Raw genomic sequence first — 14,869 nt, 5'->3', positions numbered from 1 at the left:
AAAAATTGCAGGGTTTTATGAAGTGGCTGGGGGAAAAGAGTAATTAATTGACACCTTCAAACTCCTGGCATGAATCCAACAGGCCAAATTACCTCCTACCATGCTGCATCATTCTGTGATAATTTCTGTAAACATATTTGCCTCATTGATGACCACTGCAATCTTAAGTAATTATTTAAATTATAATTATTGACTCATGGTTTAGCTAAAGAAATGTGGCTAATTACTGGGTGAAATAATCCTGATTGGACAAGAGCCAGACATGGGTCAAAAGCACAAAGCATCCTTGCCATTGACATTCATTATGAAAAAACAGTATCTGACTTAAATATTAATTTTGTTAACTTAATAATACAAACTGATTAAAGACAACAAATGTGTTGAATTATATAATGTGCCTTAAGGCTCAGATGATGATTGGTGACTACTACTACATTTCATCAATAATTTATGATGGCATTAGAATTATCAACTTTGCATAAAAGCTATCTACAAGATATTAACTAAAGAAGATTGCTTCTTGTGAAATCTATTTTTTTCCAAATTGTGGTTCCTATGTAAACACATTTTGTCAATCTCACAGTTGTGCTTTTCATTATATCAACCCGTCACAGGCTGTGAACATCCTCACTTTAACATTGTGTGGGTAAGATTTAATTGAAAATATGCAAAAAAGTTATAAAATGCTTCAGGCTGGAAAGAGCAAGAATAAATGTGAAATATTATCACTTGTTAGATGATTCGTAGAATAACAAATGAGCAAATATAAATGTGAAGTATTATCACTTGTTAGATGGTTCTTAGAAATAATAAACTATTAATTTAAATTTTGTACCTAATTCTGAATGTAATATTCGAACAGTATCCATGAGTTATATTCCTATTAGTCTGTTATAAAAAAAATGTAAAGTAATGGAATTGATGTCAATGAATAAGGATGATGACCCCTTTGGCTGGAAGATTAAAAGAGGAAATCCTATTTGATAATTGCTATTGATTTTGTAGATAAACTGGTTTATTTAATTTTCAATCAGCATCATGGACAAAGCAAAATAGAGGGGATTGAAAATTAAAGCACACTTTACTAAAACACCAGATGATCTGATTGTTTATTATTTTATTTATCGATCCACTTTCCATTCTGATTTTTTTACCTTCAGCATCCTGAACTGCTGAAACAAATTTCCTTCCTACACCAAAATAAATTTCAACCCAAGCTTGGGAGGTGATCTTCCACGTGGATACATTACATGGTTTGAAACATAACACATGAACTCAGAAGCATGCAAGACAGATTCACTTATCTTGCAGTTGTCGGATTCGGATTAAATTTAACCTCATGATCAGTTCCTTTAACTTAATAAAGGTGTTAAAAGTTGCTCATTCCCAGGATGCCTTTGGACTTGATTTGTAAGGGTAGGTTAGACTGTGGTATAGTTGTTTATCAAAATAGGTGAATTAGATCTGGCATCTTGGGTTGTGTTCAAGGTTAGATTGATACAATGTAAACAGCATACTTTTTAGATTGCAGGTTGATGAGCAAGAACAGATTGAAAATAGTAGCATCTCCTGGTTTGAAGAAATCACATCCTTTCTGAGGATCTTGTAAGCAATTACACGTCTTGCATGAATTAGTTATCACTCCCAGAACTTGTTACAAAAGGAGTATGTCAAGTGTCTTGAGCAAGCTGTAGAATCAAGATTAATAAAAGAGCAATTTAAGGTAATTTGGGGAAGGAAAACATGGTGATGTTATCCTGCCAAAGGTATTGTGTATCTGGATTTGATCCAATATAATTAAATAGAGATGATAGACACAAAATGCTGAAGTAACTCAGCGGGACAGGCAGCATGGCTGGAGAGAAGGAATGGGTGATGTTTCGGGTCGAGACCCTTCTTCAGACTGAGAGTCAGGGGAGAGGGATAGACTGGAAAACCATATTCTCAAAAAAATTAATAAATTCTGATCCTCAAATGACAGGGCCTACTACTGCCTCTATTTCTGATGTTCCAAAAGTGAAACCCTCTGATCATCAAAAAAAATTCTTAATACTATTTTCTGAGCACTGGAAAAAAAATTGTTACATTTGCAAACTTTGTTTTGCCCGATTCTATCCCAAAAACTGCAGAATGGATTATTGGGGCTGAGATTGGGGCTGAGCTCTTTCCCCCAGATCTTTGTGCTTGGGAGGTATCTATGTTTCAATGTGACAATTGCCACAAAAAAAAAGTGCCTTCTGTTTTGCTTTTATCAATCTGCTTTTGATTTTTGCTGTGTGATCATCGCGATTGATGTTCTCCTCCATCCTGCTCTGTTCCAGCTGCAACAACGATGAAGTTGCTTGCTGAGATGGAGGATACTCTTTTGAAGAACTTGTTTCGAGGATATCAGAAATGGGTGAGACCAGTGAGAAACCGCAATGATACAATAAGAGTGAAGTTTGGACTTGAAATCTCCCAGCTCGTTGATGTGGTAAGCAGGTTTGTGGGTTGATATCTGTGGAAAATGCATCTTAACTGGCAGTCCAGCCCAAATATTTTTAAATTAAATTTACTTACATAGAAAATAGGTGCATTCGGCCCTTCGAGCCAGCACCGCAATTCAATATGATCATGGCTGATCATCCAAAATCAGTACCCCGTTCCTGCTTTTTCCCCATATCCCTTGATTCCTTTAGCCCGAAGAGCTACTCATTAATTGGACTTGTTTCTACTCATTAATCGGGAGCGAATGTTACTGGCCAGGTCAACATTTATGGACATCCTAAATGCCCCTGGATCTGAGTATCTTGCTGGGTTATTTCATAAGACAGTTAGGAGTCAATCAAATATACAGTACATTCCTTTCCCTCAAGGATATTAGTCAATCCGATCGATGCTTTAAAAAAAATAACAATCTAGTAGTTTCAATGTCACTAATTAGCAGTGTTGCTGTGCTAATTTTTTAGGTGCCCGAGCTGTCACTGGTGCTGGAGCAGCTGCTGTTAAATTCCCCCGCTGGTTAAAATTCCCCGCTGTTTATTTTGGCTTTTTTTTACAGAGGTGCCGGAGCGGCGTTCCAGTGAGCTCTGGCAGCATTGCACCCTGCTAATTAGTCTAGTTTAGTTTAGAGATACAGCGTGGAAACAGGCCCTTCAGCCCCTCCAAGTCCACGCCGGCCAACGAATACCTGTAGGTAGACACAAAATGCTGGCGTAACTCAGCGGGTCAGGCAGCATCTCGGGAGAGAAGGAATGGGTGACGTTTTGGGTCGAGACCCTTCTTCAGACTGAAGAAGGGTCTCGACCCGAAACGTCACCCATTCCTTCTCTCCCGAGATGCTGCCTGACTCGCTGAGTTACTCCAGTATTTTGTGTCTACCTTCGATTTAAACTAGCATCTGCAGTGTTTTTTCCTAAACGAATACCTGTACACTAGTTCTATGTTATCCCAGTTTCGCATCCTACACACCATGGACAGTTTAGACAAGCCAATTAACTGACAATCCTGCATGTTTTTGGAATGTGGGATGAAACAGGAGCACCCAGTGAAAATCCACATGCTCACAGAGAGAACACCCTGCAAACTCCACACAGACAACACCAGATATCAGGATCGAACACAGGTCTCTGGCGTTTTGAAGCAGCAACTCTACTGCTGTGTCACTGTGCCGCCCTAATACCATGTTTACATTCTAAATTGCATGATTTAAATTGTGTTGTTGTTTTGGTGTGAATTAAACTTGCATGTCCAGATCAATTGGTCAGGACTCTGGAGTTTAAACCAATAAATAAACACAGCTCTATAAGTGTAGTTAAGCACAGAAGCATAGAAAATAGGAACAGATGTGGGCCATTCAAACCATCAGGGCTATTACACCATTCAACATAATCAGGAATGATCCTTATTTTCTCAACACCATATTCCTGTTTTCCCCCTATTCCTATCAATGCCTTTAATATCTAGAAGTCTATCTACTATTCTTTAATACATTGAGCATCTTAGCCTTCACCAGCTCCGTGGTAGCGATGTCCAAAGGGTGACCAGCCTCTTAGTGAAGATATGTCTCCTCAATTGATTTTTAAATGCCTTAACCCATATCCTGAGACTGTGACCCCTGAGTCAGGATCAGCCTCCTCCCTTAAGCCAGGGGAACCATTCTCTATGTATCAGCCTGTCTAGCCCAGACAGAATTCTATGCATCTCAATGAAATCATCTCTCATTCTTCTAAATTCTAGTACTAAATTCTAAATACAGGCCGAGTCAATCCAATCCCCCATGTACAACAGTCCCACCATCATAGGAATAAGGAAAATATCTGCCCCATTGCTGGAAGAATGTGGAGGCTTTGGAGAAGGTGCAGAAGAGGTTTACCAGAATGCTGCCTAGATACAGAGGGTATTAGCGATGAGGAGAAGTTGGGCAATCTTGGGTTGTTTCCTTTGAGGAGAGACCTGATAGAAGTATATAATATTATGAGAGGCATGGATAGGGTAGAGAGTTCAAACCTTTTTCCCACCATGGAAATGTGAAAGGCAAGAGGGTGTACCTTTAGAGACAGTGTGGTAAAGTTTAAAAGAGAAGTATGAGACGTTTTTTTTCACAGAGAGTCGTGAGTGCCTGGAATGCACTGCCGGAGTTGGTGGTGGAGGCAGGTGAGGGAATTGAGGAATGTGGATCACATGCAGGCAGAGGAGATTATTTTAACTTGGCATCATGTTTGGCACACACATTGTGAGCCGAAGGATCTATTCCTGTGCTGTTTTATGTTTAAGTTGGAGACACAAGTGACAGCAGATGTTGGGATGTAGAGCAAAAAGCAAAGTGCTAGAGAAGCTCAGCAGGCCAAGCAGCTTCTGTGGATGGCAATGTGTAGTCTGAAGAAGGGTCCCAATCCAAAACAATGTGTCTCCATTTCCCTCGACAGATATTGCCTGGCCTGTTAAGTTCCTGCAGCAAAATGTTTAAATGGTCGAATGTGGCTGATAGTTCTGATGTTTCTGAAGTTGTAACATGACAGAAGTTATTTGACATCCACATATACCATTTATCTCAATGCATTAAAGAATACTGTATACTTACTAGATATAATTTGATTTCTAGGAGAAAATGGGTTCCTGCACATCAGCGATGGATGTTCATCCACATTAAAGTTGACCAGCTGTATGTTATCTGTAATCTGCACAGACAGTCCATGAATGAGTATCATGTTTTGGGAATTGGTCATACAAAATGCCTGATCATCAGTCTCAAATTCCAGCCACATTAAGAGGTTTATAATGAGGAGCACTCTTATACCAAAGATAGTGCAGTTCCTTTTAATCAACACTCTTACACTGCAAGGATCACCAGTAGCTGGTAGGAAGCACAATACAAGTAGGATACAGGTATTGTGGCAAAGAAGGGTGGTTCTCCAAAGGCAGCAACCTAAATCTGCACTGAGGAAGAAGGCAGATCGGGTTAACAACATTGTGCAGTTCTTAAGTATCCAAGCAAAAGTATGGAACATATTTCTGGTCATCAAATCATGTACAAATGTAAATAAACTCTCTGTGTAATAACTTACTGTCTCTTTCTTCAGTGAAAATGTGTCCAGCAGGTTTAAGTGCTGTGTTTGGCCTCCCTTGCTACAATTTTGGCCTTTTCATTGCTACAGGGCCATGAAAAGAAGTTTGCAATATCCCATGTCCCATAAATGTCTAAGTGCCGAAGGGCCTAAGGGGTGGAGACGGGAAGATGTGACTGGTGGTGGGATCACGTTGGAGGTGATGGAAATGTTCGAGGGTGATGTGCTGGAAGCAATGGCTGATGGGGGAAAGGTGAGGACCAGAGGAACTCTATTCTTGTTCCATCTGAATGGAGGGGGGGGCGAGTGCAGAACTACAGGGTACAGAGGAAAAGCAGCTGAGAGATCCATTTATGACTTCAGGGTGGAAACCACATTAACTAAAGAAAGAGGATATCTCGGATGTCCTAAAATGGAAAGCCTCAGCTTGGGACCAGATGCGGCAGAGACAGAGGAATTATTAGGAGGGAATATTGTCTTTGCAAGAGGCAGGGTGGGAGGAGGTTTAGTGCAGATAACTGTGGGAGGCAGGAGGATTATAGTAGAAACCAGTTGAAGGCCTGTTCCTGTGAGGGAGACTGAGAGCAAAAGTGGGAAAGAGGTTTCGGGGATGGTCCAGGTAAATTTAAGGGGAGGGTGGAGGGGGTTCGGAGGGGGTTAGTTGTGAAGTATTTCTCAATATAAAGAACTAGACCAAGTGGACCTGTTGGGCCCAAACCTCTCCAGCATTGGTGCAGCACCCTCTCCTCCCCCCCACTCCCCCCTCCCTTCCCCCCTCTCCTCCCCTCCCTCCGCCCCTCCCCTCTCCCCTCCCCTCTCCCCTCCCCTCTCCCCTCCCCTCTCCTCTCCCTCCCCTCTCCCTCCCCTCTCCCTCCCCTCTCCCTCCCCTCTCCCTCCCCTCTCCCTCCCCTCTCCCCTCTCCCTCCCCTATCCCTCCCCTCCCACCCCTCCCTCCCCTCCCCCCCTCCCTCCGCTCCCTCCTCCCCCTCCCCTCCACCCTCCCCTCCCCCTCCACCCCCCCTCTGCCCTTCCCCTTCCCCCCCACTCCATCCTCCTCATCCCCCCTTCTCCTCCCCCCCTTCCTCCTTCCCCCCTCTCTCCCTAGGAGATCGATTTAAACTTTAAAATGTGAATAACTTTTAAATCATAACACCGATTTCAATGAAACTTCTTCCATTAGCACCAAAGGAACGACGGTGAGTAAGGTGGGCCTAAAATTGTCGCGCTATCGTGTACCGTTTTGGCTGTAGTTCTGGAACAAACAAACAAACAAGCGAGAGTTTTACTATATAGATTTCTATACTGGTGTTACAAGTGAAGTGAGAACAATGGGGTAAGTTGACTGAAACAATGTGCGACTTCTCAGCTCTGTGGTTGCAACAATTTGCAAAATAAACATTTTCTGGAAAAATATCTACTTTGCAAAAAATAAAAAAGTGTTAAAATTAATTTTAGGTGAAAGCTTTATGACTAGAAGCATTGTAAGTTGCCATGCCGTGGGCACCTTTCACCCTGGGTGGAGATTCCAGCAATGCCTCCAACCATTTGCAATTATATGTCAGGGAGTGTTTCAAAGATGGACGATACTGCTACCTTTTATATAATTCAGGTTATTTTGTTTCCATTGAAATGTCCTTAAAGAAACAAATAGCAGAGCCTGTTAATAAGCCATAAAAAGTATGCTTGTCAGGAACTTGCCATGGTGACACATTCTATGCCCTGTTTGCATGTTGGCCAGCAGACAATGAGACTTATTTAGGCCAATAATAAAATCCTGCAAAATTTATTTTCATGGAAAAAATCTAATGTTTGAACTCCCTTCATTATTAATACTGCTTTGGACAAATTTTAAATGAAATTCACAGGTAAAACTGAGGCGGGGCCAGGAAAGCTCTGCTCACCACCCATTCCGCACTCCATCCTTTCTGAACCTAGCTCCATCCACAACTGGTTGGTTCTTTTTGAAAAATGTAGTCTGCATGTGTTGGAAACCTGATTTTTTTAAACCAGAAGATGCTGGGAGAGAAGAAGATAATATGTTATTGCCTTCCATCACAGTGGTGGATGTTTATGTTAATTTTTATGTCGTTGTGTGTCTTGTTGCTTTTTTGGTATGACTGTATGGCAAAATCAAATTCCTTGTATGGTTTTACATACTTGGCTAATAAATTAATTACAATTACAATTACAATGCTGGAGAAACTCAACAAGTCAGGTGGCATTTATGGAGAAAGACATTCAAGGTTGATATCCTTTCATCAGAACTGGGAAAAGCAACATTGACTATTGCTCCACAGATGCTGCGTGACCCGTTGAGTTCCTCCAGCAGTTTGTTTTTTGTGAGTCCAGATTCCTGCACTGGCAGTTTCTTGTATCTCCAAAGTTAATGTTTGCAGCTTAATGACCTTTCATCAGAACTGGAAAATTTGATGCTACTGAAATTTTTGGTTATTTCATATCAATGTTGAATACCTAGAGCAGTATTCTAACTAGTTAAAGGATATGATATTACTTATAGTTGTGGAGCAATAGTCAATGTTGCTTTTCCCAGTTCTGATGAAAGGATATCAACCGAATGTCTTTCTCCATAAATGCCACCTGACTTGTTGAGTTTCTCCAGCATTGTAATTGTAATTGTAATTAATTTATTAGCCAAGTATACTTATATACTGAAGAAGGGTCTCGACCCAAAACATCACCCATTCCTTCTCTCCGGAGATGCTGCCTGTCTCCCTGAATTACTCTAGCATTTTGTATCTATCTTAGATATTACTTCTTAATCTGTAGAAAGTACGAATTTCATTGTTCCAGTCCTGGTGCATACGACAGTTAAAGTCTTCAATAGGCTGCACATGGCATAGCAGATAGAGCTGCTGCCTCACAGCTTCAGAGACCCAGGTTCTGTCCTGAACTTGGGTGTTGTCCGTGAGGAGCTTGCATGTCCTACTTAGACAATAGACAATAGACAATAGGTGCAGGAGTAGGCCATTCAGCCCTTCAAGCCAGCACCGCCATTCAATGCGATCATGGCTGATCACTCTCAATCAGTACCCCGTTTCTGCCTTCTCCCCATACCCCCTCACTCCGCTATCCTTAAGAGCTCTATCCAGCTCTCTCTTGAAAGCATCCAACGAACTGGCCTCCACTGCCTTCTGAGGCAGAGAATTCCACATCTTCACCACTCTCTGACTGAAAAAGTTCTTCCTCATCTCCGTTCTAAATGGCCTACCCCTTATTCTTAAACTGTGGCCCCTTGTTCTGGACTCCCCCAACATTGGGAACATGTTTCCTGCCTCTAATGTGTCCAATCCCCTAATTATCTTATATGTTTCAATAAGATCCCCCCTCATCCTTCTAAATTCCAGTGTATACAAGCCCAATTACTTGTGACCATGTGGGTTTCCTCCAGTTGCTCCAGTTTCCTCCAGTGTTCTAAATATGTGTGGGTTTGCAGGTTAATTGGCTTCTGTAGAAAAATTACCCCTTAATGTATGGGGAGTAAATGAGAAAGTGGGATAATATAGAATTTGTGTGAATGAATGATCAATGGTTGGTTTGGACCCGAGGGGCTGAAGGGGCTTTTTTCATGCTGCACCTCTAAACTAAATTCTTGACTCTTTTGATCTGCATTTTGCTTCTCCAGTATAGGGGAGAATGCATCATGAGCACGAAATTGGAACAATTACAAGTGATTACACTTTCATCTGCAAGGATTCTGAGATGATGGGAAGGGAAAAGATAGAAAGACAGGTATTGTTTCTCCTGTGCAGTGAAAAGCAAAGTGGTTGTTGGTGGAGATGCAGGAGTGAACACTAGAATCGTGAAGGGGGACATCAATTTGGAATATTAAGGGGAAAGATAGTGTAGGAAGGAACTGGAGATGCTGGTTTAAACTGAAGATAGACACAAAAAGCTGGAGTAACTCAGCGGGTCAGGCAGCCTATCAGGAGAAAAGGAATAGGTGATGTTTCCAGTCGAGACCCTTTTTCAGACTGAGAATCAGGGGAATGGAAATTGAGAGATATAGATGAGAGATATAAATGATGATATAGAGAGATATAGAACAAATGAATTCCTCAACGTGTACATATATGAGAATGGCATGAGGGTCCTTTATCTCCTCCTTCAATTGAAACACATCTATTCTCCGTCCCCCCATTAGTAGGCATGATGTGCAAATAAGTAATGATGATAAAGGGAAACAGGCCATTGTCAGCGGTGGGCTAGGTGAAAACGAGTTACTGACAATGAGACTCAACAAGATGAAACTAGTACAACAACTTGGGAGGGGGAGGGATGGAGAGAGAGGGGCTGCGGACCAGGGGAAAGATAACTGGTGATGGTATCATGTTGAAGATGACAGAAATTAGAAAGGATGATCTGTTGTATGCAGAGGCGGACAGATGGAAGATGAGGTTGATCCTTATTATTGTCCTGGATGGGAGAGAGTGGGTAATAACAGAAGTGTGGGAAATGGAGGAGAAGCATTTGAGAGCTCTGTCAATTGTGACTGAGGAGAAATCTTGGTTAAGTAGAAAGGGGAATATGACAGAAGTGTTGGTGTGGAAAGTCTTATCGCCAGAACAGATAAAGCAGAGCAGGAGAATGATATAAATGGAGAGAGTTGTCATCAGAATACCTGTGAGAGTACTTAGACCTACAATAGATATTGCTGGCTAAATTATCTCTTATGTTGGTTGTAAAGATGTCAAGGAAGGGGAGACATAGAAACATAGAAAATAGGTGCAGGAGGAGGCCATTCGGCCCTTCGAGCCAGCACCGCCATTCATTGTGATCATGGCTGATCGTCCCCAATCAATAACCCGTGCCTGCCTTCTCCCCACAATCCCTTGACTCCACTAGCCCCTAGAGCTCTATCTCTCAGAGACGAGAATCAGAGATAGACTATGTGAAAGTGAGAGCAAGATGGAAATTAGCAGCAAACATAACAAAAACTTTGGTTAAGTACACAAGCAAGAATAAAAAGAAATAAAGGTGAGGGTGGAGTCCTGAGTAGAACTGAAATGCGATCTGCTTCATGTTTGGCATAAAGAGTCAAAAATAACCTGGACCCCCAAGGGTTACCTTAGGTGCAGCTTTGATTTTCAGGAAGTGAATAGAATTAAAGGAGTGGTTGCTCAATGTGAACATTGGGCCTGCTAATGGGGGGACGGAGAATAGATGTGCTTCAATCGAAGGAGGAGATAAAGGACCCTCATGCCATTCTCATATATGTACATGTTGAGGAATTAGACATCCATCAATGAGATGGGTTGGTTGGAACCCGGAAACTGGAAACTCTTCAAGTGCTGAGCGTGTCAGAGATATCAGAATCAGAATTCAGAATTACCTTTATTTGTCATCCAAAAAACAAGTCTTTTGGATGAGATTTCGTCACCCACAGTCCAACAATAAGAGCAATAAAATATGCAATTACACAACCACAACCAACACAACAAAAAAAAGAAACATCCATTACAGTGAGTCTCCTCCAGTCCCCTCCTCACTGTGATGGAAGACCAGAATGTCAGAATGTTGGATGCAACTGAAAAAGACTGGCCACAAAGAGAAAGAATAGAGTTAAAGTTGGAAGTTAGGCCTTGGATTAACTCTGCATTTAGATAGTGCTATACCCAAATGGCAATGGATCCAATACTAAAAGGAAAATGTTCAACTTTAGAACTTTTGCTCAGGTTGCATAATTTGGAAAATAAGTTTAAGATTGTGCTGCATTTGCTTGTCCATTTCTTTTGTTACAGGATGAGAAGAATCAGCTGATGGCAACAAATGTTTGGTTAAAGCAGGTAAGGACATCATTTTGTGGTCCCTAAGTACATTAACATCAACACAAATCATGATTAGGTAAGATGATAGATGATGTGGCATATTTCACCCCCATTGTCAGGTTGGACCATTAGGAGCTTCGGTTCACAAAACAGCAAACAAAGGCAAATATTCCATCATGTCTTCTCAAAGATGACAAGTAATGGATTTAAAACCCTGTAAGTTTTTTAAAACCATTTAAAACCATGGTTTTCCTGATAGTCATAAGAACATCGGGCAAGACTGCATTTCCTTTGTTTGACAAACAACAGTATGTTACCAGTTATGTTGTTTGATCCCTTTCTGTGCTGATACAATGGAAGTGAGTATGTTTAATTTAGAAGAAAAATATTGACAGTGGAAGGATTTGTTCATAACCAAAAGAGCTTTAGTTTCAATATTTCCGTTATGTTCTATAGTTTTCTTCTACTCCTGTGGGAAAATACCTAGTTTCTACTTGACAGCTGCATATTTGAAATCATAAGCACAAGGTCAGATTTAATTTTTGATTAATGATGGCAGTCACAACCTGCTCAAAGTAATAAAGGTTTACAATTGTATTGAGCAGCTCATAAAAAAATTCATGCATACATAATACGGGTTTGACAGTATAATTTTTATTATCTGAAAAATCGCAGGTGCTGTGGTGAAATGTGTTGGACCATTGCTGAATAATCCTCCGGCATCATTTCTTGGATCATTACCTTTAAGAAAATACCACCATTCTATCTGCTGAACATTCCTTTTAAGTTGGATGTTCAATGCTACTTCATGAATTTAAAATGTTAATTTGCACCAATTATCCTTGTAATACAACCTGTTTAAATTGCTCTATCCTTGCTTCTAAAATTGTTTCTTGTAACAAGATTACTCTTTTGAATTGTAGGAATGGAATGACTATAAGCTGAGCTGGAATCCAGATGATTATGGTGGCATTAGCATAGTCAGAGTTCCTTCTGAGTCCATATGGCTGCCCGACATTGTCTTATATGAAAAGTAGGTGTTGTATGTTTGTCCATCGTCCATGAAAATAACATTTTAAAAAAAAATACTGTTATACCAGCAAGTTTTGATGAGATAGTGTTGAATGGGACTTAGAAGTGACCACAATAGAAAGAGTATTGGCACTAATGTAGCCAAATCCATCCTGGGAGTGCTAAGTAGTGGCACCACAGGATGGACTCATATCCTTGCTTGCTGATGTTAAATCTATTAAGGGTGCATATTTTACTCTACTCTCAAAATTTCATTTGAAGTAAATTTTGGATTTGGTATATGCTATTAATATATCAATAATGAAAACAAAATGTCATTAATCTATCAAAGATGGATACAAAAAGCTGGAGTAACTCAGCAGGTCAGGAAGCATCTCTGAAGAAAAGGAATAGGTGAGTTACTCCAGGTTTTTGTGTCTATCTTCAGTTTAAAACAGCATTTGCAGTTTCTTCTTACTCATTAATCTATCAATGGCTGCCGCATGTTCCTGTATAGTCAAATAATCACTTTAGTGATGACTATTTTAACTCAGCAGAATGTACCAAGTTTTGAATTTGGTGTAGAAAGGATTGGTGCCGGAACATTATTCTTTATGCTTCCTTGTTCCTGATGTTGAAACCATTGTAATGACATCATTAATTTAAATTTTTTTTTTAGCTGTGTCTTCGTTTGTTGGCAATGCCAAACTTGTATATTGCACAATAAACTGGATTTTGTAACATGGTGGAGGCAGAGTCAAACGGTGACATGTTTGGTCTCTGCTATATGGCTGCAGCCTGCAATGGTGCCAAAAGCACAGTTGAATTAGCATTGTGCACGAATGCTAATACACAAGCAGCAATATTTATGATTAAGATTGGGTCTATGGTTTGCGTGGATAGAGAGAGGAGATGGGGTTGTAGGGAAGCAAACTGCTATTCAGAAGCTTGGAGAGGTGGGAGTGGCAATGGCCATTCAGCATTGGGACCAGAATTGAGTTAATGGGGTGGGACTACTGGTTCAAGTCAGCCATTTAGGACAAGGGATGTGGAAAATGGATGAACTGAGGTGGCCGTCAGGGCTGTGGATGAGGTGGGGTATGATAGAAATTGATGGATCAGAACTTCCAGGGATTAAGTAGTGCAAGGGTGGGGCTGAGGCTAGGGATGGGACTGGTCATCAGGTGATATGGCGAAAGGGTGCTGGAGTGGCTGAGTAGGGTGGAGGGTCGGTAGGTTTGAAAGGCCAATGTTGCACAATGAAGGCACTTGTCATAAAGTCATAAGTGATAGTAGAATAAGGCCATTTGGCCCATCAAGTCTACTCCCCCATTCAATCATGACTGATCTATCTTTCCCTCCTATCCCCATTCTCTTGCCTTCTCCCCATAACCTCTGACACCTGTACTAATCAAGAACCTATCTTTCTATGCCTTAAAAATATCCACTGACTTTACCTCCACAGTAAGGTCATAAGTGATAGGAGTAGAATTAATAATAGGCCCATCAATAATAGGTTAATTGGTATGAAAACCATTGCATAAACCATGTGCAAACTCTGGCCTTGGGTTCTAAATCCAGTCAGTTTAGTTTAGAGATACAGGCCCTTCGGCCCACTGAGTCAGCGCCGATCAGCGATCCCCGCACATTAACACGATCCGACACATACTAGTGTCAATTTACATATATACCAAGCCAATTAACCTGCATGGCTTTGGAGTGTGGGAGGAAACTGAAGATCTCGGAGAAAGCCTACGTTGGTCGCGGGGAGAATGTACAAACTCAGTACAGACAAACACCCATAGTCAGGCTCGAACCTGGGTCTCTGGCGCTATAAGCGCTGTAAGGCAGCAACTTTACTGCTATGCCATCATGCCGCCCTTGTCCAGGAATGGTCAATGACAGGTGCATTCAGACACCATCAACTAATTTTCAAGCGATGTTCTAACGGGGCATTATATAAGGAACAACGTTATTTGATGCATAATTGTTGCTGAATTTGATTGCACATTCAATCAAGGGAAACTGACAACAGGACGTGCCTGAGTCACTTTCAGTGGTGATGGAAAACAGAGCAGAAACATTCTTCATTGCATTTTGCTCTGGGAAGTGTTCATTTTCAATAACTCAGCGATGCAGTCAATGGTGGTACAAGATCTAATGTCTAGGCCTGCTTAGCACATTGCATTCAGTTCTGGGAGGCACGTCTTGGGTTATATTGATGATGAATTTGATGAAGGACCGCCAATTCATCAAAATGATGCTTGTGCTACATGTGGTATGTAATGAGGACAAATTATTTAAATTGGTATTGTATTCTCTCAGGCATAGAAGATTAAGGGCATATCGAGTTCAGGACTACAAATTAGTGAAGAAGTTGATATATTAAGAGAGAGCAGTGCATCTATTAGGAAATACAGATGCAAAATTAGAGCTGGCCCATTATGAATTCTCTATGTCAGGGAACTTTTCTTCACACTGGAATTTAGAACGATGAGAGGAGATCTTATCGAAACGTATAAGATT

The 14,869-nt window shown here is 41.0% G+C and overlaps 1 protein-coding gene across 1 annotated transcript in view; it reads left to right on the top strand.

Annotated features, from left to right (window-relative positions):
- The window catches only part of LOC144590052 (neuronal acetylcholine receptor subunit beta-3-like), a 33,835-nt gene that overhangs the window by 4,805 nt on the left and 14,161 nt on the right, over window positions 1-14,869 (top strand). Inside the window, exons 2-4 of the mRNA XM_078394922.1 lie at window positions 2,322-2,473; window positions 11,306-11,350; window positions 12,256-12,365. Of these exons, the coding sequence (XP_078251048.1) occupies window positions 2,322-2,473; window positions 11,306-11,350; window positions 12,256-12,365 (307 nt within the window). The remainder of the gene's footprint in view (window positions 1-2,321; window positions 2,474-11,305; window positions 11,351-12,255; window positions 12,366-14,869) is intronic.

This window comes from Rhinoraja longicauda, chromosome 3, assembly GCF_053455715.1.
Source record: "Rhinoraja longicauda isolate Sanriku21f chromosome 3, sRhiLon1.1, whole genome shotgun sequence".
Lineage (NCBI taxonomy): Eukaryota > Metazoa > Chordata > Chondrichthyes > Rajiformes > Arhynchobatidae > Rhinoraja > Rhinoraja longicauda.
The sequence above is the reverse complement of the archived record's forward strand: the minus strand, read 5'-3'. Positions and strand labels throughout refer to the sequence as shown.